Here is a 22,271-nt window from a genome sequence, read left to right as displayed (position 1 = left end):
TTTCGAATTTCATCCAGTGATTCACCCTCTTGTTTAGTGTAAAGGGCCTTATAGAAGGCTGCAAATGATTCGGCTATGTGTTCAGTTTTTATCTGGACGTTACCCGCCCCGTCCTTGACCTTTTCTATGTGTCTGCCCGCCCCGTTTCCCCTCAGCCTATGTGCCAGTAGAGTTCCAACCCTGTTGCCCCTCTCATAGTAGCTCTGCTTCGTGTATCTCATTTTTTTAACTACCTCTCCAATCAGGATTGCATGCACAGCTTGTCTCTTCTCTCTCATTTCACTCAGGAGGTTTTCGCTGTCTAGGTTTCCTTTGGTTAGCTGTGCCCTCATGACCCGCAGGTCTTCCCGGATTCTGGATTCTATCAGGGCCCTCTCTCGCTTCTTGCTCGAACCCTCTGCGATGAGGAGACCCCTGAAGGTGGCCTTCGCTGCCTCCCAAACTGTAATCATTGGGACTTCCCCTTTGTCGTTTGATAAGAAGGCTTCTATTTCGTTCTTAAGGAATTCCCTAAACACCTGGTCCCTCATGAGGGTGTCGTTACAGCGCCACCTACGTGATTTCACGGTGGCTTGCAGCCGCCATTCCATAACTAGGAGTTCATGATCCGACCAGGTCACAGATTCAACCGTGGGGTTTCCAACCTCTCCCCCTCCCTCCTCAGACACCAGCAGCAAATCAATTCTAGTATATGTTTGGTGGGGAGGGGAGAAGAACGTGTAACCCCCAGGGGTTTGCCAGCATTTGCGCCATACGTCACCCGTGTAGTACTCTTGTAGGAGGTCCCTCAGGGCGAGATTATCTTTTGTGGGGGCTTTTGGTCCAGTCCCTTTGGCCGACCACCAGTCAAGATGGAGGTCTGTAATGAGATTGAAGTCTCCGCCCAGGATTGTGGCTCCCTCGGCCCACCCGTCCATAACCCCAAGACCCTTCTGGATAAACTCGACTTGGCAGGCGTTGGGCGCGTACAGGGTGGCTAGTGTGACTCGTGTGCCCTGGGCTGACCCCTTGATCGCAAGAAATCTACCTCCAAAGCCCCTTTTTGCCTCTACATCAGTGAGATGCAGCGATTTACCCAAGAGGATACCCACTTCCTCCTTCGAGGATTTGTGCGAGGCCCAGAGGTTTCCACCCATCTCCTTTCCTTTGATCGTTGACTCGGCCCCCCCCTTCTATAGTGGGTTTCTTGTAGGAAGAGGGCCAGTCATTTCTGTTTGCGGAATAAGTTACTTGTGAGAGAGCGCTTGTTTTGCGAGTTGAGACCTTTAACGTTAAGCGTACCGATCAGACCTTCAACCATGGTCGTCGCTATCCTTGCCCAGTAAAGCCTCAGTGAGTGCCCCCGTTATCTTCCTTAGACTTGAACCCCAGAGCCATGGCATGGCGTTCCCTATTTCGTTCCCCTCCCCGGTTCCCCATTTCACTTACCCATTTTGGTAGGCGTCCGTCCCCATCGCCCAACATACATCGGGTTTAGTCAACGAACCACCAGGGCCGCGAGAGAGAAATAGTGTGGATCGTACCCTCCAGGTTATACCTATAGGAACATTTTACAGGTTTAGTCGGAGTCCAATCCTTCTACAAGACCTCCCCCGCCCCCTATACTCCGGCTGCGTGTCTTGTGTCTCATAGGGGCAGGGTCCCACCATGAACTAGCTTCCAGTGTGAATCGGGGGGGGGGGTTCGAGGGTCTCTGGGGACGTACCTGGCCACCTTCTGATAACCGAGAACACCACCACTCCGTGTTTCAGACAGGTGGGACCCGAAACCTTCAACCATCAATTGCGGCATAAGCCTCGCCAACCGTGGCAACATCACAATACAACATAACACGCCCCCAAAAATGGAGGGGCCCATGAGGGCCCTGCGGGCAAATGCAATACCACATTTCTTAACTTTCTCCCCTTCCCTCATCATCATTCGGATCCATCGCGCGGGCCTTGGTGTCAAAAGTGGAACGAACGTTTCTCCCCAATTCGCCAACGGCCACGGAGGGCGAGTGAACCACAACAGATCGGCACTGCATTCCTTTTAACTTCTCTATCCAATAATCATGCCGGTCCTCCCCGTCCCTCCGAGGGGTGGCTGGTTTTTCTGAATTTCCGGGTGCCCTCCACTTTGTGTTTCCCCTGGCCGAGGTCAGGGCCCCGTGGGGCATGGCTCGGGCCTCCGTCGGATCCGCCGTTCTGCCCCGATTCAGTTCATCGATGCCTCTCTGGATGTCCTCTTCTGTAACGAGCTGAAACTTTTCCCCTTGCCATTCAAAGGATAGGTAGAATGGGTGTCCCCAGTGGTACCGGACCCCCTTCTCCTGCAGCCACCTAGTGATCGGACCGCATTTTTTCCTCATTTGTAGCGTGAGGGCGGATAGGTCCTGGTAGATTGCATTCCTGGAGTTGTCATATTGAATCTCTCTTAGAGTTCTAGCTCTTTCAAGTATTTTGCTTTGTCTCTGTAATAGTGGAACTTCGCAAGCACGGAGCGTGGGCCCCTACCGCCTCCGCCAGCTCGATGAACCCTATCAATCAGGATGGTTCCCCCCCCCCCCCCCCCCCCCCCCCCCCCCGAGTCATTCCCAAGACAATCCTAATGATCTCCTGCACTTTGCCCTCCAGGCCGGTCTGGGTCTCCTCCTCCGTCAGGCCGAAGAATCGCAGGTTACATCTCCGTTGACGATTTTCCATGTCATCCACTTTGAGGCAGAGTGCCCCTTCGCGCCGCTGCATCTCTTTAAACCTTGCCTCCATCTGGGTCTCCAAGAAGACGGACGCCTGGCTATTCTCTACCCCCTCCATTCTGTCCTCCAACGTGGAGACCTTGGTGGTGAGGTCAGCTAGCTTGGCTCCCATGTCCGTTATCCCCCCCGCGATTTAGTCTAGGATTGTCTGGATATTGTTCTGCGTGGTGTTTATGTCGGAGGTTGGCGTAGGTGGGGAGTTGCTCTCCATCTCTTGTTTTCGGGGAGTGAATTGGTATCCTGCCAGGGTTTCTCGAGATCTCCCCGGTTCCGTACCCACTCTGATGAGGTGTGGTGGTTAGGACGGGCGGGTCAGGGCCCAATCCCCTCGCCCCCCCCCCCCCCCCCCGACAGCCAGTACTCACGGTTACTCTGACGTGGGGCCGGTGGGTGCGTTCAAAGGTCGCCAGGGTGGTAGTCGCTGTGGATGGCAAGTAGTTGGCCCCTAAATAGGGTGGTGAACCCCACGATGGGCCCTGCACTCCGCAGAGGGGCCCAGGCGCGCTCCCGCGACGGCCCGGCCTATTAGGTGTAGGCCTCTGAGGGTTGTGTCGCAGCAGCAGCCAGGGTGAGTCCTTATGGTAGTTGTTGAAAAGATATTCCCCACCGCCGTGGGGGCGCGAAGAGGAAGGGGTCCGGGCGAGCTCCTGTGACGGGTCGAGATACACAGACGCGTGGGCGGCAGGCCGGGGTCTGGCCGCGAAGGCCCGGGGCGTACGGTCGTCCAAAACTGCCACGGCGGGAGCCGAGGGTGGGCTCGTCAGACAAGGGCTCCGGTCTCCGAGGGGCTCCCACGAGCTTTCAGCGATGCCGGCAGAGGCGCAGAGTCTCGATTCCTCAGATTGATCCCGGCGCAGCGCCCATCTGCGGAGAGGAGGGGCCCGGCCACGGAGCTTCACCTCGTGTGCGGCACGGGCCTGCAGGAGGTAGGGGGAGCGTGGAAGCTCCAAGCCAAATATCTCGGGGACCGGGGCACCCCCAGAGCTCGGGAAGGTATCGCCGGAATCCCCAGGAGTTCCCGCACCTGGATTCAGCCTCTGTAGGAGGATAGCGTTCCTTTTATCGCAGTTTACTCCACAAAACTCTCGGGGCTTCAGGGGAGCCAAACGATCAGGCAGCCTTAACGCCTGCGCCCCCTGGTGGCCTCCGCAGGATGCAATTCTAATGCATTTTGAGCCTTTTTTCACACATTCTCACAGAAGTCCTTTCAGATTGGACACTTGTCCAGACCATTGATGTCCCACCTTGGATACCCCATCAACTCTGGGTTTTCATCCTGTGCACCAAATCATTGCAGACACAGTAAGATTAACCCGTTATCCCAAGACCGGACGCATCCAATAACATTGTTTGTGATCCAAATCATTAATTGTTTTGAAACTCATGCTACCAGCCCAAACCCTCACACTGCTTTATTTGTTTTGGCAGAACACACAATACTCTTACGTCCCAGTCTTCCACTCCTGATGAAGGCCTGTTCAAGAGTGGCTCACACCACAGCCCCATAGGGCCGAAACACCTATGTGTAGACTTCTGACTTTAAGTCAGTGTTTAAGAATACACTGTTTTATGACTGTGTAATATAGCACCCTGTATTGTTTATGTTCATTGTGATGACCCGTCTTGTATTTACTTGACAGTAGGATATGTATTGTTTAGAGTATATGTATTTCTCCCCAAGCTAACTCTGTTGGTACTCCATCTATTGTATCATTTACTTTTTTACACCTGTACCCAATGGGTTTTCTGTGCTGTAAACCAGACATTAATGTTCTTATGACCAGAATTTGCTTCTGAATCAATTAAGAAGTGCATTTCAATTTTGTGAAATTGTCTTCACGGATCTGGTGGGGTGGTTTCCTTGATCCTGTTCACTTGTGTCCGATAACTGTTTAGCCCTCCTGGGCAGAATAGGGTCCCAACCTGGAGCCCGCTTGTTTGATACTGTTCCTAGCAAAAGACATTTGATTGAAGAAATGAACCAGGATAATGCTATGCCAAAAATATCAATTGAAACTGCGTAGGCAGATGTGGCGTCTATTCTTTAAGCACTGCATTCATATTGGAAGATTTCACCAGAATTCTTTCTGGAAGGACGAGTACTATTCAGACGAGACAAGGCAGTACACTCTCAAGGGAACCAGACAGAAAATTATAGATAGAGTACATACTGGGCATTTAGGCTTCTCACTGAACAATTGTAGAGCAAGGGAAATGTATTGGTGGCCCAAGATGGACACAGAAATAACCTTGCCCATTTCAACTATCATGAAGGTCTTATTTCTAATAAGCGGCTACAACCCAGGCAAGTACTTTTACTCACTACAGAAATACTGTATGAAGTTTGGCAAGAGATAGGATTGGACTTTAATAACCTGCTAGAACCTATGGCCCTAGAACATAGATCTGGCATAGTCCTTGTAAACTATCTTTTCAAATGGACATAGCTGGAGTTAATCCCTGATATCACAACAACTGCCATTAAGACACCAAAGGCAATATTTGTGTGGGACGGAAATCATGACCGATAATGGAGTTCAGATGACTTCTCTGGGAATAGAAATCATGCAAACATTAAGCAGAAGAAAGCAGCATTGTGTCATCCTCAAGCCAATGGCACTGTCGAGCGTGCCAACAGGTTTATAAAAGGAAGCATTCACTGGCATCATCTGGAGTGAATTGTTTTGATACAGCTTTAGAAGTTGTCACTGGACATCTATTAAACATCAAACCCACAACAGGAGTCACCATTTTAAAAGATGGGAGGAAGGGTAGCTGCAAATACATTAATTGTTACCCGAAGTAAGAGAAGGTACAACTATCAACATGGAAGATGTAGTATGAAGAATAAAAAAAGAGGTAAAGGACAAACGGAAAAAAATGGTATGATAACAGGAGAGCCCTAAAGGGAAATACAGTGCAGGAAGGATCTACCACATGAAGATTAGACATATTCCTAAATACCTGGTTAGGGGGCCTAAATTCAGCACTCTGAGTGACAGAGGGATCAACCACTTTCGCATGGCTGAATGTCATAAATGGTATGTGGAAAAGAGGCACTTAATTCAAGAAACAATGATGAAACAGTAGCCCTCAACATATCAGAACATTTATTCACATTGGGAACTGACTGCATCTGTTGGCGAATTGAGGGGCATTATAATTCCTTCTGATGCAGAGGAACCCCATGATGAAAGGTCTATGAAACATGACAATGACTGGGACTGGATTCCTACAGCAGTAGTGAGGAGCCTTGAAGGGGAGCTGCAGGAAGAAGTCCCTTCAAGGTCTACTGGTTCCTGTTCAGAAGTGGGAAGACCATGCTGCTCTAGAGGGAAGTCTGAGAGGTTCAAGGACTTTGTAATGGGATATAGAATTAATTTTTGTTTGAAAGGGCAAGAGCCATGTGGCATTGTAGGTCTAAAGAGAGAAACTGGACCATTGCTGTGATCTACCTAGACCAACCTAGGCAAGCAGTGCGGGTGCGCATACATTTGTGGCCATACAACAAAGAGACTAGGAGCGAGTAGGGGTCCCACATGTTCCCATGTGCAAGACCATGGAACAATGTCATAAAAAAAACCTCTTGAGAAATCATGTTACAGCTTCAAGTATGACTTCTTGCATATAAGGATTAACAGCTGAAGAGTGCATCACTACACATTTCAAAAAAATGAAAAATTATACCACACCTATTGACCCTTCATATGGTCGCTCTTTTATTTCCTTATTCCTCCTCGCCCATTATTGGTGGCACACGATGGGAGGACCTCTTAGCCTCTTTCCAGTCCTCCAGAGTCATCATTAATGTCTATCTCAATGGTACCATCCTGGTACAGGGGCCTCAGCCCAACATCCTAATATTTGATAGGCGCCTCCCTCGCCTTATCAACTTCCTTCCTTCTGCTATTCCTGCTACCAATTTTCTACCTCCTACCACCTGGGCTCCTCTGCCTTCCACCTCATTGGCTCCCTTGCCAGAGGCCTCTCTCCTGGTTCCCTTGCCACGCCTGGTTCCCTTGCCAGCTGCCTCTCTCCTGGTTCCCTTGCCACCCCTAGCTTCCTTGCCAGCTGCCTCTCTCCTGGCTACCTTGACACCCTCAGCCTCCACCTTTCTGGCTCCCCTGGCATCCCCAACTTCTTGGGCTCCTCTGCCTGCTCCTCACATTACCCCTCAGGTGCCTATGCCTCTTCGGTTGGATACCTCTTTCCTCTGCACCTGTCCCCGGAAGTTTTTCAAAAGTGGCAACCTTCTCCACATCACTACTCTCAACTACTCTCGCTCTGCTGTCAAACACTCCTGACATCTGCCACCTCCTTCAACTCCTGGATCTATATGTAAAAGGCCCAGAGGCGGAGTGGCCCTGATATTCCCCGAGTGGATTCCTGCCTCCATCATCCCCACTCAAGCCTACTCCTCTCTTGAATGCCTGACCTGCAGGGCTCTCTCACTTTTGGCTTCTCTCTGACCTTGGTCACCTTCTACAGGCCACCTGGCCAGGCCATCCTCTTCCTTTTCGAATGGGCCGACCTCACTTCTTTCCTCTACCTCCCAGCTTCTCCTCCTTGGGGATCTCAACATCCACCTGGACTCTCTAGACTCCTCAGGGCTTTTCCGCAAACTCTGCCACTCTCTCCCTTTCCATTGTACCCTCTGGCACAACTCACTCTGCCGGGCAGACCATGGATGCTCTCATCTCTTCAGACATCCCCCCCCTCTCTAATCCTCTCACTACTCCTTTCTCCTGGACGGACTACTCTTTCTTCTCACTTGAATCTTCCTGTCCCCTTGTCAAATGCCCTCTCAGCACTGCAACCTTCCTTTGCGGTCATTCAACCAATGAAACAAATGTCAGTGGACGCTTTTGCCTCCACTTTTTCTCCCCCCACCAACTCCTGCAGCTGACTCCCATCCTGACACAGCCCTTTCCAACCTTCATATTTCTATCTTCAACACTCTGGACATCCTTGCCCCGGTCATGAGCATCTGCATGAAGCCCGACAAAAAGTGCAACTTGTCAGCTACATTGACACACTGAACAGAATTTTGCCAAAACCGAGCTGCGCTTCAGCAGAAACCGCAAAATGGTTGCACTGGTTCCAGTGAGCACCATGGCCTCAAAACTGTTTTGCAATGACAAAAAGGGCTGCACCATCTTGACAAGCACATAAGGGGCAGGATTGAACAAGGGGACACACTGAGGGAGCTTGCCAGTGTGTTCTTATATGTACAAATGGAATAAAGTGAAAAAGCAGATTTGCCTTGCTGCAAGCCCAAAATCCCCATTGGAAAAGGACACTTTCACCTTTAAAAAATGCTGCTCTGGAGCCACCAGGGGGCGCCATGATGTGTTGATGCTCCTCGGCCAGTCTCCGACTATGGGCACCTAAAATGGGGATCTGGGCCCCCCCCCAGCATGCCGTAATTGATCTCTTGACCGCCCCCCCCCCAGGAATTGCTGAAACTGGTGAGCACCTGTTGAGTGTTTTTCCGACACTCGGAGCTGCCGTCGTTCCTGAGAATGGACCTTCTGGGTTGGTGAGTGGGGCCTGGGAGGTGGCTGTCCCCGCCAAGGAGCTCCGTGTCACGCTCCGCAGTGGCCGGCGGGGAGGGGCGGTCGTCACACGGACGGCTGCTGCTTTGGCGCCCAGGCCCATTTCTATAGACGTGTGGTGCCGTCCCAGACCAGAGGGAAGGGGCTGGCGGAGACGACCGTATTCGCCTGCCTTCATCAAGGAGCTGCCGGCGAGTGTGAACGAGCTGGATATTTCAGTGCTCCCCCATTGTGGCCTAGTGCAGGAGGTGTCTGCCTAGTCGGGGCGGAAGTGGATGTGTCTGGGGGACCTGCTTGTCGGATCGGGGGCCACGGATGTTCTCCTGCCCCTCCTGCTGGCCGCCGACTGCTTTCACTGCGGCGGTGAAGAGATGGGTTTCGGGGTGAGCTGGTGCCCTGTCCCGTGGCAGTGCTGTCTGAGAGTTTAGAGTTGTGTGGATTGGCGCCTGGGAGTCCCCTACAGGGACGGCGGAGGTCTGGTGAGAGCTCCCAGAAGGTGGTCCTGCCCCTGGAGTGTGGCTTGCTTGCCAGCCTGTCAAGTTTTGTTTGGACACTTGGGATCGTTCAGGGACCAATGCCTACATTTTCTCATTTAAATGGGTGAATGTGATTTCCCTCTGGCGCTGGGCTTGTTAAATGTGCGGGGCCTTAATTCCCCATATAAAAGGTCTTTGGTGGTCAAGGAGTTCAATAGGTTGAAACTCGACATTTTATTTCTTCGAGACTCACTGGGTGAAGGGAGTAGAACCTGTTTTGAAGGCAAGGTCCATACACAAAGTCTTGCATGCTTCCTCCAAGGGCAAGAACAGGGGCGGGGTGGCGATGGTGATCTCCCAGAAGGCCCATTTCTCTCTTCGAGCCCACGTCTGTGATCCAGAGGGCTGTTTTGTATTGGTCAAGAGTGACTGTAGGGGAACCAGGGTCACGTTGGTCTCCATTTATGCACCAAATGATGCCCCTGATCGCTTTTGGCCAGATGTGAAGCTCAAAATTGTAACCTTTACTGAAGGTGCGCTAGTGGTGGGGGGCGATTTTAACATGGTTCTTGATTACATGGGGGATAGGATGCCCAGCCGCCCGACGGTGGACTCCCAGCTGCAACAGCGCCTCGCGTCTTCCTTCCAGTGCACCAACGATGAATTAGAACTTTGGGACTCACAGTTGGCGCGAGAAGGCCCCGATACCCTTTTCACTTTTTTCTCGAAGCCCCATTCGTCATTCTCTAGAATTGACTATGTCCTGGTCGATAGGGGGCTTTACAACAGAATCTCAGAGGTTTGTGTGGAGGTGACTCCGTGGTCAGACCACGACATGGTGAGGGTACAAGTAGGGATTAGGAACAAGTTACTTACCTGTAACTGTTGTTCTCCAGCATGGGTCTGGCATGGATTCACATGCTCATGAATATTCCCCGTCAGGCTGGGAATCCTCGGTAAAGAAAAAACCAGTATCAGTTTCGTTTCTGATCTGTCTTTCGTAGTAATAACCAATCACTGGTCTCTGCGTCATACTGACCACAGCCAATGACTGCCCTCTTCCTAAGCACCGCCTCTGGCAGCCATCTTCAGATTTGGAAGCACGTGAAGTGGCAGTATGACCAAGTGAAGAGCCGCAGAGGGGTAGGCGGGAGGGTTCGCATGTGAATCCATGCCAGACCCATGCTGGAGAACAACAGTTACAGGTAAGTAACTTGTTCCTTCTCCAGCATGGGGTCTGGCATGGATTCACATGCTCATGAATAAAGAATACATAGTAGTACACACATGCACAACCACGGGAGGTGGCAAAGGCTCAACATTAAACATTACATCAAACTCAACATTAAGCATCTTACCTCCTCACCAGGCTCACCTCAGGCGAACAGGTTGCGCAGCACTGCTTGGCCGACCCTGGACTCCTCCCTGGAATCCCGGTCGACGCAGTAGAATTTCGTGAAGGTGTGCGTCGACCTCCACGTAGCAGCCCTGCATATGTCCAGCAGGGGCACACCAGATAGGAACGCCGTGGTAGCTGCGATCGCTCTGGTGGAATGGGCTCTCGGACGGCCAGGCAGCGGTCGGTTTGCCAACCGGTGACAGTACATGATACAGCCGGAGAGCCATCTGGAAATGGAAGCCTTCGAGAGAGCCTTCCCCTGATTGACAGGTCCAAAGTTCACAAAGAGTTGTGACGTCTTCCGAAAAAACTTTGTGCGGTTTACGTAGAACTTCAGCACTCTAGCCACATCCAGCGAGTGCAAAGTCCTCTCAGCCGGCAACGAAGGCGACGGGAAAAACACAGGCAACACCAAGGGTTCGTTGAGATGGAAGTCCGACGGTACCTTGGGCATGAAGGAGGGGTGCGTCCTGAGCACTACCCTCGTGTCGTGAAAAGTCAAGTACGGGGCCTTGCAGGAAAGGGCCTGGATCTCTCCCACTCGTCGCGCGGAGGTGATGGCCACAAGAAACGCTGTTTTCCACGACAGAAATTTCAACAGAGCCGAGTGCAGAGGCTCGAACGGAGGTCCGATGAACTTGGTCAGCACCACGTTGAGCTCCCACGCCGGGGCCGGAGCCTTCACCGGCGGGAACGATCTGAACAGTCCCTTCATGAACTCTTTCACCAGACGATGAGACCACAAGGACGTCCGCCCCGTGGTTCTGGTGTATCGGGAGATCGCAGCAAGATGAATCTTGATGGATGCGTGTGCCAGTCCAGCTTTGGCCAGCGTCAGCAGGTACGGCAGTACTTGGGGAGCCGTAATCCGTAGAGGGTTAATCTTCTGTGCGTGGCACCAGACAGAGAACCTCTTCCATTTGTGTCCGTAGCATTTAAGAGTCGAGGATGCCCTGGCCTTTGCAAGAACCTCTCTGCAGTCGGCCGGTATGTCATATCCTCCAAACTCTAGCGCTGCAGGAGCCAGGCCTGCAAGTTCAGCGATTTCGGGTCGTGGTGGAGGATGGCGCCTCCTTCCCTGGAGAGTAGAACCACGTCCACCAGCAGCTTGATTGGCGGGGACGCTGACAAGTCCAGAAGGTCCGGGAACCATATCTGCCTCGGCCACGCGACGAGGATCATCCTGCACCGTGACCTCTTGAGCTGGTTGACGAGCCGGATTAGCAGTTGCAAAGGAGGGATCGCGTAGAGGAACAGGTCCTCCCAGGGGAACGAGAAAGCATCGCCCATGCTCCTCGCCTGGGGAAACCTGCTGGCGAACCTCCGGCACTTGGAGTTCGTCGCCGTCGCGAACAGGTCGATCTGGGGTGTGCCCCACCGTCGGAAGAGGCGATCCACTAGATCCTGCCGTAGCTCCCACTCGTGGCACGAGTGCAGCTCCCTGCTGAGCGAGTCGGCGATGGTGTTTTTTATCCCTGCCAGATGAAACGGCACCAGAAATATCCTTTGGGCGACGGCCCAATGCCACAGGTCCTGCGCCTCCTTGGACAGTGCTGGGGACCTGGTTCCGCCCTGTTTCCTGATGTAAAACATGGTGGTGGTGTTGTCGGTGAAGGTCCTCACCACCTTGCCCTTGAGGGACGGAAGGAAGGACCTGAGGGCCCAAAACACTGCACGGAGCTCCAGGACGTTGATATGTAGGGATTTCTCCATCGGGAGCCAAAGGCCTCTTGCGTGCAGATTTTCGGTGTGCGCTCCCCACCCTTCCAGGGAGGCATCCATGGTCACTGTCTCCTGATGGGCTGGGGTCTGGAAGTCCATGCCCGCCGTCAGATGCGCGCGGGTGCCCCACCACCGGATCGCTCGTCGGAAACTCTCGTCGAGTGTGATCCTTTCCTCGAAGCTGCCCGTCGTTTGGATCCAGCGCGTGTCCAGGAAACTCCTGCAACGGGCGCATCCGGAGCCTGCACATGGGAATGAGGTAGATGCAGGAAGACATCATTCCGAGGAGGGACTTGATGGACCTCACCTTGGCCGCGTCGGCCACCAACATCCGCTGCACCTTGCCCAGGATGGTCCTGGTCCTCTCCTCCGACGGGGAGGCCAGAAGGGACACTGTGTTGAGCCTCGCTCCCAGAAACAGAGCGTCTTGCGCGGGTACCAGGTGGGATTTGGCGTAGTTCACGGAGAATCCCAAGTCCGTGAGAAGTTGGACGGTCCTTGCCGTGTGAACCACGGCGAGCTCCCTCGTCTTGGCTCGGATGAGCCAGTCGTCCAGGTAGGGGTAGACGTGGTTCCCTTCGCGGCGCAGCTGTGCCGCCACCGGTGCAAGGCACTTGGTGAACACCCTGGGTGCCGACCGTAGTCCGAAGGGGAGGGCTTTGAACTGGTAATGACGCCCTTGGACCACAAACCTGAGGAATTTTCGGTGCCCCTTTAGGATGGGAATATGGAAGTAGGCATCCTCCAAATCCAACGACGACAGGAAGTCTCCTTCCTCCAGCTGACCCAGGACGTGCTGGAGGGTGACCATCCGGAACTTTTGCGCCTTGATGAACTTGTTCAGACGTCGCAGGTCCAGGATGGGGCGCCATCCCCCCCCCCCCCCCCCCCCCCGTCTTCTTCCTCACGAGGAAGTATCTCGAGTAAACTCTGGAGCCCCGAAGCCTCTTTGGGACGAGTTCGATGGCGCCCTTCCTGAGCATAGCCTTTACCTCCAGGAGAAGTTGAGGGACGTGAAGTTCTTTCCTGGCCACGGGGGGGACGCGTCGACACCTTCTTTGAAACTCGAGCGCGTGGCCCCGGGACAAGGCGTCCAGCACCCAACGGTCGGTGGAGATGGACTCCCACACACTGACGAAGCTCGCCAGCCGGCCTCCCACCGGGGTGCTTCGGTGGGGGCCCGACCCCACGGCCGGTTCAATCCTGCTTCGACGAGGCTTTGCCGCCTTGACCTCCTTGGCGACGACGGCGGGGTCCCCCAGACTTGCCTTGTCCTCTGTAGGCCTCCTGAGACGACGAGCGGGGCGCTTGACGGTAGGTGGAGAAACCGCCGCCGGAACCTTTGGAGGCGCCCTTGCCTCCGCTGCTCCGAAAGGGCGTCCGTCGTTGTTGCAGAACTCCAAGGGCCCGGGCCGTCTCGGTGTCCGCTTTAATGGCCTGAAGGGAATCGTCCACTGTTTTCCCAAACAGGTTGTTCCCATCGAAGGGCATGTCCAGGAGTCTGGTCTGTACGTCTTGACGGAAGTCCGTAGCCTTGAGCCATCCACGCCGCCTAAGGCAAACGCCGTTGCCCAACTGGCGGAACCCAGTGTCGGCGATGTCCGTCGCAACGGTAATGGCGTGGTCCGAAGCCACCTCGCCTTCCTGCAGGATCTCCAGGGCCTCTGCCCTCTTGTCGTCCGGCAAGAAGTCCAGCAGGGGAGCCAGTTTGTACCAGAGCTCCCTGTCGTAGCGGGCCACGATAGCCAAGGTGTTGGCCGCTTTAATCGTCGTCGCTGCAGACGAGATGACTCTGCGTCCCATAGCGTCCAATTTCTTTCCCTCGCCGTCCAGTGGGGAAGTCGATGTGGAGGCCGCACCCCCCCCCGCTTTTTTCCTGGCCGCCGCAGAGACGACGGAGTCCGGGGTAGGCTGCGCCCGGAGGCACAGGGGGGCCGTGTCCGGGACCCGGTACTTTTTCTCGTACCGGTCTCTTCTAGCTGGCGTCGTGGAAGGGTTCTTGAGGAGGGTGAGGCTGCGAGGACCGTCTTCCTCTTAGCCTCGCGCCGCTGATAAAGGAAACCTTCCTTATCCTCAGGGCAGAGTTGGAAAAGCTCGGATGCCCTGGTGATCATGGAGTGGAACGATCCAATCTTGTCGGGCGGAGAAGCCCTGGTGGGAGGCGACGACGGTACATCCTCGTATACCTCGTCGTCCGTACCCGTCGCTGCCGTGTCAGTCCCCGTATCATCCCCTCGGGTGGACGGGGAGGAGGGCTGGAAGGGGCGCGACGGCTGAAAAGGAGGCGGAGGGTGGATCCTTCTTTTCTTGGTAGGGGGAACACCAGAAGGTCCCGGTTCTGGGTCCCCCGACGGGAGAGGTTCCGTCGGCAACGGTAGTCTCGTCCTTATCTCTGAGCATAAGGACTGTATAGCCAACAAAATGGCCGCCGAGTTGTCTCGCGGCTCTGGCAGAGGGGAATCCGACGGGCGATCAGGGGCCCCGTCAGTACCCTCGACGATGTCGTCGTCACCTGCGTCGGGATCCATCCCGACGGGCCGGTCTTCTTCCACGCCGAGGCCGTGGCTTAAGACCTCGACCAGCTCCTCCTCCGAGGTTGAGGCCGAATCTACGACGACGCCCTGCCCCCCCTTTTTCTTCCCCACGGGGGATTTCACGGGGGTCCTACCGATGGGCACAAAAGAGGACTCCCTCCGAGGTGGCAGGGAGACTCTGAGCCCCGAGGTCGCCACCACTGGTGTAGCCTCCACAGGCTGAGCCAGGGCCGCCGCGACAGTTTCGATAGAGGGCTTGGCCGGATGGATTAAGGCCTTCACCACCTTAGGTGCGCTCACCGCCTTATCCTTGAGGGGGGGGGGGGGGGGGGGACACTGCCTCGCTCCCCCTCCGCCTTCGAGCTCGACCGCGGCCTCTCCAGGAGCCTCGCCGGGTGATCGGCCTTCCTCTTACCCGACCCAGAGCGTTGGCTCGTGGTTGATGGTGCCGGGGAGGGTGCGCCCTGCCTGGCGCCCGTAGAGCCCGACCGTTCAGCGCTCCCGGTGCCAGCGGACTCGCGGTGCTTGGCCTTATGTTGGACCCCCGTCGCCGGGGCGTCCTCAAAGGTCTTAGAAGACCGCTCGGATTTCTTCCTCTTCTTCTCGCCGCACGGGCTCTTCCCTTCCAGCCAGTTGGCGAGACGTTGATGGCGGTCCTTCATGGTCCGCTCCGACATGTTGCCGCAAAACGCACAGTCCTTCTCCACGTGCGTCTTGTCCTCATGTAGGCAGTAAAGACAAAAAGAGTGTTCGTCCTCCTTGAAGACGTTCTGCAGCTGGCATCCAGGGCAGACCCTGAACAGCTTTCCGGGCGTCGAGCTTCCCTTCTCCTGGGCCATGACCGGGCCTGAGAAACTTCTGGAGTCCTCCAAAAGCGTAGCTCGACGAAATCTTCACCCTTGAGGGGTGCAGACGAATCCGACACGGGTCCCTGTTGATCGGATGGAGAGTCGTTGGAGCTTGAGGCTCTTTTGACCGAAAAAACGAAGTTTTGAGACAAAACGTGAAAAAATAGCACTAACGCTCGAGAGCAATAGCACGAGGATCCCAACACATGAACGTGCGGTAAAAATCTGAAGATGGCTGCCAGAGGCGGTGCTTAGGTAGAGGGCAGTCATTGGCTGTGGTCAGTATGACGCAGAGACCAGTGATTGGTTACTACTACGAAAGACAGATCAGAAACGAAACTGATACTGGTTTTTTCTTTACCGAGGATTCCCAGCCTGACGGGGAATATTCATGAGCATGTGAATCCATGCCAGACCCCATGCTGGAGAACCATTGTTTTTCCTGGGCCAAAGCAGTGGACAGGCAATGACCTCCTGTTGAAGGATAAGGTGTTAGCTCGGACTGTCCCGACTTCTATTTAAGAATTTTTTTAATTCAATGATGGGCAGGTGGGCCTGGTGGGGATCTGGGAAGCCTTTAAGGTCACACTCAGCGGTGTCCTTATTGGGTTGGTGGCGACGAGGAAGAGATAGAGGGGTAAGGAGGAAAAGCTGCTTAGGGACAAAATTGAGGATATTCAGCTGAAGGGTAAATTGAGGTCTCAGATCTTCCCGGGGAAGTTGGCAGAGAGCTTCAGCAACTCAAGGCGAAATTAGCTGCTCTCCTGGTGGGGCAGACTGAAAGGAAATTGTCCTTCCTTAGGCAGAAGTACATGGAGAGGGGTGAAAAAGCTGACAAAATTCTGGTGCGGAGACTCCGAGAGCTTAGCGAGAGTAGGCGAATGGAGGCTCTTGCCCTGCCAGACAGGAAGCTCTGCAGAGAAGACTCTGCGATTGCGGACGAATTTCAGAAATATTATGAAAATCTATACAAATCTGAATATGAGGGAGATGGGGCGGACAGATAATTTTCTGGAGGCTTTGTCAATTCCCTCTCTGCCCTCCGAGAGCGCCACCCTCTTGGAGAGCCCTATTTCGCCCCAGGAGGTATTAGACAGTATAGGTGCTATGAAATCGGGTAAGACCCCGGGGGATGATGGGTTTACTGTTTTTTCATAAAACATTTCGGGGTACTTTGGCTCCATTCCTAGCTAAATTGTTTAATGGTGTTCTGGACTCGGGGTATCTTCCCCCCTTCCATGCTTTCGGCCTGTATTGTTGTAATCCCTAAGGAAGGAAAGGACCAGAGAAGTTGTCAGTCGTACCGCCCAATTTCATTGCTAAACAGGGATGTGAAGATTTTAGCTAAGCTTTTGGCAAATAGGTTGGCGACTCATCTCCCTGCCGTAGTGCATGGCGACCAGGTGGGTTTCGTCCTGGGGAGGCAGGGTAGCGACAATATTAGGAAGTCACTCGGGTTGATGCATGAAGTGGCTCTTTCGGGAATGGAGGCTTATCCGTTATCCCTAGACTCAGAAAAAGCCTTTGACCGGGTCGAGTGGGCCTATCTGAGCAAGGTCTTAATGAAAATGGGTCTGGGGGACAGATTTTTATAAGTGGATAGGTACTCTGTGTAACGGCCCCTCGGCCAGGGTGGCAGTCAACAGCGTGACCTTGTCTTTTCTCACGGGGAACCCACCAGGGTTGTCCGGTTTCGCCTCTGCTTTATGCTCTGGCGATTGAACCCCTGGCGATAGCAGTTAGAGATCATCGGGGTATAGCAGGGGTTAGGTGTGGCGAGTTGGAGTTTAAACTATCATTGTTTGCGGACGACTTGCTGGTGTATAACTAATCTAAGTCAATCGCTGCCGAGTCTCTTTAATCTAATTAGCACTTTTGGCTCCTTCTCCGGGTTAAGCATTAACCGTACAAAATCGTGCTTGATGCCTATGGCTAGCTCTGGCTTGGAGGTTGGGGAGGGAGCCACTTGGGAAGGTATCAGAGTTGAGCGGGAGGCGACGCACTACTTGGGGGTATTGATCCCGAGGGAACTAAAAGCTTTATGAGGTCAATTTCGCTCCGGCTTTGGTGAAGATTCTTGCCGATCTCCGGCAGTGGTCCCCCTTGACGTTATCATGGTTCGGCCGTATGGTGTTGATCAAGATGAACGTGCTCCCCCGTCTGCTCTACTTGTTTGCCTCCCTCCCGATCACTATTCCAGAGTCTTTCTTTAAAGCTCTCCAGTCGGCGGTGGGTCGCTTTATCTGGAGGGGGAAGAAACCAAGGGTTAGGTATGATACTTTGACTCTTGCGCGTTTGTTTGGGGGTTTTGGGCTGCCTGATTTTCGTCGATACCATAAAGCAGCTCAGTTGAGGATGTTCTTGGAGCACTTAAGGGATGAGATGAGAACGTATTAGTCTTATATTGAGGATGTCCATGCCCATCCCAGAAAAGAGACCTCCTGTGGGCAGTGGGAACCCCCCTTCCTAGAGCTGTAAAAATACACCCCACCCTGTCAGTGTTGTGGCCGCTGTGGAAGAATGATAGGAGGAATGCGTCCCTGTCCTCTTGGCCAGCCCCCCTATCCTCGGTGTGGGCATCCCCTTTTGATTTGGGTAACAGATCAACGGGGAACTCAATGGTGGTCAGAAGGGGGTCTGGAGCGTGCAGCCCAGCTGTTTAGGCAGGGTGTATTTATAGACCCTGATAGTCTTGTGGATTCTCTGGGCACTCCTCTGATCTCTGACTATGTATGGGTGAAGGGCATTATAACCGACCCCCAATGGGTAGCAGACCCAACTCGCCCCGCCCCCTCTCCGTTGGAGAGAGTGTTTATCGATTCCAATAGTAGGAAAGGCTCCCTGTCTAAAATGTATAAAGCGCTGATTACGGCAGATGTTGAGCTCAGGCAGCCCTTTAAGAAACATTGGGAGGGCTGGGCGGGGAGGGGGGGGAAATAGGGGAAGCTACATGGATAGGCCATTTTTAAGGTCGTTTTTTCGGGTTCCCTGTATACAGCGGCAACGGAACTTCAAAATGCTGCACGCGTGGCATCTTTCTCCTGAGAGGCTTGCCAAAATGTATGCAGGGTCCTCCCCGTTTTGCCCGAGGGGGTGTGGTCAACAGGGGCCCTGTTTTCATCTCTGGTGGGATTGCCCTTCTGCCCAGTTTTTCTGGTCTGAACTGAGTTGGATCAAGGAGATTACGGGGGCCGATTTACCCTTGCAGCCTCTTCTACTTCTCCTTCGTGTGTGGGTCGTGGAAGAGTAGGATCTGCCCTTGTCGCGAGTGGTCCAAGCTATGTTGCGGGCGGGGAGGCTTGCTTTAGCTCAAAGGTGGAAATTGTTAGGCAGAAATCTGTGTTGTTCCCTTAGGGACCACTGCAAAAAGTTTAAGACCACAGGAGTAAGCAGTAAACCCAATTGGTAGCAGTCTGCACCACCCAGATTTACATGGTAGCTGTGGCCAAGCAGTCAGACTTCTCTCAAGAAGAGTTAGGCAGTATATAGAGTATACACAATAGGGCCAGAAATACAGTAGAACAAGCAAACACTGACCAGAGATTTGGTATTAAAGTATATAATTATTTAAAAACACTGATGAAAATACATTGGCACTAATATATCAAGCAAGTTCAAACAGTCACTAAGTATATACACCTCCCTAGTTAATTATTCGACAAGTCTAGGTTAAGACACCACTTATTTAGCAAAACAGAGGTGAGCGCGTAAGCGTAGATGGCACTCCAATAATTTGTTTAAAAAGGGAGAGAAAAGAGAGTAGGAAAATAACAGTACCAACACTTAAGAAACCACAGCAAGTCAAGAAAGGCACGGTCTACTGTAGAGCAAAAAGTTCATAGGCCAGGCCCACTCTTGGAGAGCAAGACGGAATGTGCCCAAGATCACACAGTGGAAATGCACTCAAAGTCTTTGCAGAAAAGTCAAAGAGGTTGGATCAGTTCAGAAAGGCAAAGTTAGCAGGTCTGAGGTCAACCCAGTTAGAAAGTCAAGGATCTATGGGACACCTTGGACAATTCTGTTGCAAGGGAGACCAGGCAGGACAGTACCTGAAATGGTGAGAAAGCTCCAGCATGGTGCACCTCTAAGGATCTCTGCCTTTACGCCAGTAAGACAGAACCTTCTCATTGGGACCCCTGCTCCCGTTTTTCCCCATCTCACTCTGGCCGGCATCCCTGGGCCCTCTACCCTCACCCCCTTCGGAGGCAAAAAAACCTTGGGGTCATCTTCAATTCCACGCTCTCCTTCTCTCCACACATCACGGACGTTGCAAGAAGGTCCAATTTCCAGTGCACCTCCTTATAGGTACTGTTGCTTTTCTCACCTTCCCCCAGAAGCTCACCGACTCCAGAGGCCTGCTTCTCTCTAGGCTGCACTACTGCAACAGCCTCTTTCTCAATCTACGTAATTCTACCCTTGGCCCTCCACAATTGATCCAGGACAGTATTCAGTTCGTAGGGTTTCTTCTTTTTTGTACGTCAACCTCTTATGCCCAGCGACTCAGTTCTCAATATCTTATCGTTAGGTGTCGTGCTTTTGAGAGTAACCAGAGGGAAAAAAATAAAACCTCTGCTAAATGAGAATACGTAGTCTCTAAAAGAAGCCTGCCACAGTTGTTTTCAAATTCACTTTAAAGCTTTAATTATATTTTGCTCGATTCTGACAAAATCTCAAACCACAACTGTGGCTAAGCCACTCTTGATTATAAGTGTTTCGGCATCTTGTGCCCATTTCAAATCTGGGCATTAATTTACTCCCACATCTAAGTACATTCGGTTCATGACCGATCAAGGAGTGGCAAAAGGGAGCAGATTTAGGAGTTTGTACATGGAACCAAAACACACCAAATGAGTTAACAATTCATAAATGATAATATATCATACCAGTTAAAACACCCTACCATGATATCTCCAAACTCAGTCATATAAAGTGAAAAGATACAAATAATCAGCAAAGGGTACTGAAAATAGGTTGAACCATTTTGCATGCACTGAGAATTCATTCTACGTTTCAAATTATAAGTCAAAATCCATTAGTTCAGTGTTAACATACAACATCAAATTCTTCTCTATTGTCATATTTTCAATTATGTGCAACAGAAAAACAAACTGGTACCCTGCCCCCACTTCATGCATACTAAATGCGTTGCTTCAGATCAACTTCTCTCGGTTTTATTTCAATCGACCGAGAGGGATCAGGGCTAACCTTAGATACATGAGATGAAGGCTTTTTCTCTGAATCAGGAAAGGTATCGTTCTTACAACGAAAGAAGGATAAGAATCATAACATTCACCCAAGTACGTGTGTGAACACGCACCAGAAATTAAGCTCAATATCAATATGCAATAGAATAGATGATTAAAGGCAACAAGTTAATTAATGGGAAATGCTAATCAGTGAAACTCAAAGATAGGTACACAGTAAGAACGCACGTGTACAACGAGTATGAAAATTAATTACATTGCAGGTGGGATTATCCCGATTTGCAGCTTTTTTGAACAGAGCATGAGGACAGCTACATTTTTGTAAGGTATTATCATATCGCTTACTTGCATGTAAGGAAATATGAGGGTATAGATGAGCCACTGTCACGCTTTGAAATAGAACCAAGCAGGGGTGGAAAAGATCAGGGGCTAAGCTAATGTCGGGACTGGAGGGACTCTGGGCTAGCTAGCCTTTTGGGTGTTGCCCCTAAGCTTCTATCTGGGGCTACAACCAAAAGACCTGGGGCTATAGCACCCTCAGCCCCTCCCAATACCCTAGCAACGCCTCTGAGCAGCAATACAAAGTTCTGATGCGTTTTGTATGCCTTACCACTGGAAAACGTTACATGATTTCTCAGATCTTGGGTTTCATTTTCATGACCTGAAAGTACGTAACACCTTAAGTGCTAAGGACGAGTATGCTCGTCTTTTATTATTATTTTTTTTTTTTTTTACACAGACTAGATTAAAGATCAACAGAAGTGCGCATCATCCTTTAGCATGGCCTTCAGGTTACACTTTGGACTTTGCCCATAACTAGGCCGATCAATTACCAGGCCATAATAATGTTCAAGTATTCTTCTCCCAAATTATTTTCACAAAACACGTTTAATTGCAGCCAATTCAACATGTACAAAACAAAATGTTCACTATTTCAAAGCGCAGACGAACCGAACATTTCAATTACCCTTTTCATTTATAATCGGACTAAAAAACACACCATACACTATTGTGTGGGCTAATTTAGTTGCGACATTGCAAAATATGTAATTGTTTTACTAACTCACTATCGTTCCAGGTTGGAAATAAATGCAACTGGTAGTCTTCATGCTAATGAAAATGTTAATTCAATATACCCCATAACAAAAAGAATCTGAGGCTTGTGATCATGACTTTTTGCAAACCCAAATCAATACAAGCTGCTTACCCATCTTCATTTGTCTTTTTGGAGGACGTCTCGTAAAGTTGTGGATCCAGAAGCTGTGGTGAAGAAAACGACCTTGGTATAGTTTTAGGTGTTTCTGTAGGGATGCCACTAAACTTTCGGCTGAATGGAGTAGGTAAAGCAGACGCACGTTTTACACTCGAGGTCATCGAAATAGATCTTGTAATACTGGAATTTAGTTTTGTCCCAATTGCTTGAGGTCGAACAGGCGTACTCGCAGCAATGCCACTACAAGAGAAACATTTAAAGATCATGTCCATTACATGAAGCTTACAAAATTAGAATAAAACAATCTGAAAGCAATGAAGAAAGCCCATCTTAATTAATTTAATGGTATATTTAGAAGCAGCAGCTAGAGGACATCTGGTTTAAGCATTAACTCAATTTTAGTTTATAACTAGTCCATTTGGTTAATGACGACGACCTTGCTCAATAATTAAACAGTTACCTGTGTGATTGCTTGATCGCTTCAGATTATATGGGGAGGTGACAGGACTAGAGAAGGGGTGAGTGATTGCTTATATGCAAGCATGTGTTAACGCTCCAGCCCTTAACCCGTACAATTATCTTT

The 22,271-nt window shown here is 51.7% G+C and overlaps 1 protein-coding gene across 2 annotated transcripts in view; it reads right to left on the bottom strand.

Moving 5' to 3' along the window:
- Window positions 1-22,271, bottom strand: part of GTSE1 (G2 and S-phase expressed 1) — a 1,052,868-nt gene that overhangs the window by 250,727 nt on the left and 779,870 nt on the right. For both annotated transcript variants that reach the window (XM_069629229.1, XM_069629230.1), the window contains exon 10: window positions 21,683-21,928. In XM_069629229.1, the coding sequence (XP_069485330.1) occupies window positions 21,683-21,928 (246 nt within the window). The remainder of the gene's footprint in view (window positions 1-21,682; window positions 21,929-22,271) is intronic.

Source organism: Ambystoma mexicanum, chromosome 12 (assembly GCF_040938575.1).
Source record: "Ambystoma mexicanum isolate Mex_15411 chromosome 12, UKY_AmexF1_1, whole genome shotgun sequence".
Taxonomy (NCBI): Eukaryota; Metazoa; Chordata; class Amphibia; order Caudata; family Ambystomatidae; genus Ambystoma; species Ambystoma mexicanum.
The sequence above is the reverse complement of the archived record's forward strand: the minus strand, read 5'-3'. Positions and strand labels throughout refer to the sequence as shown.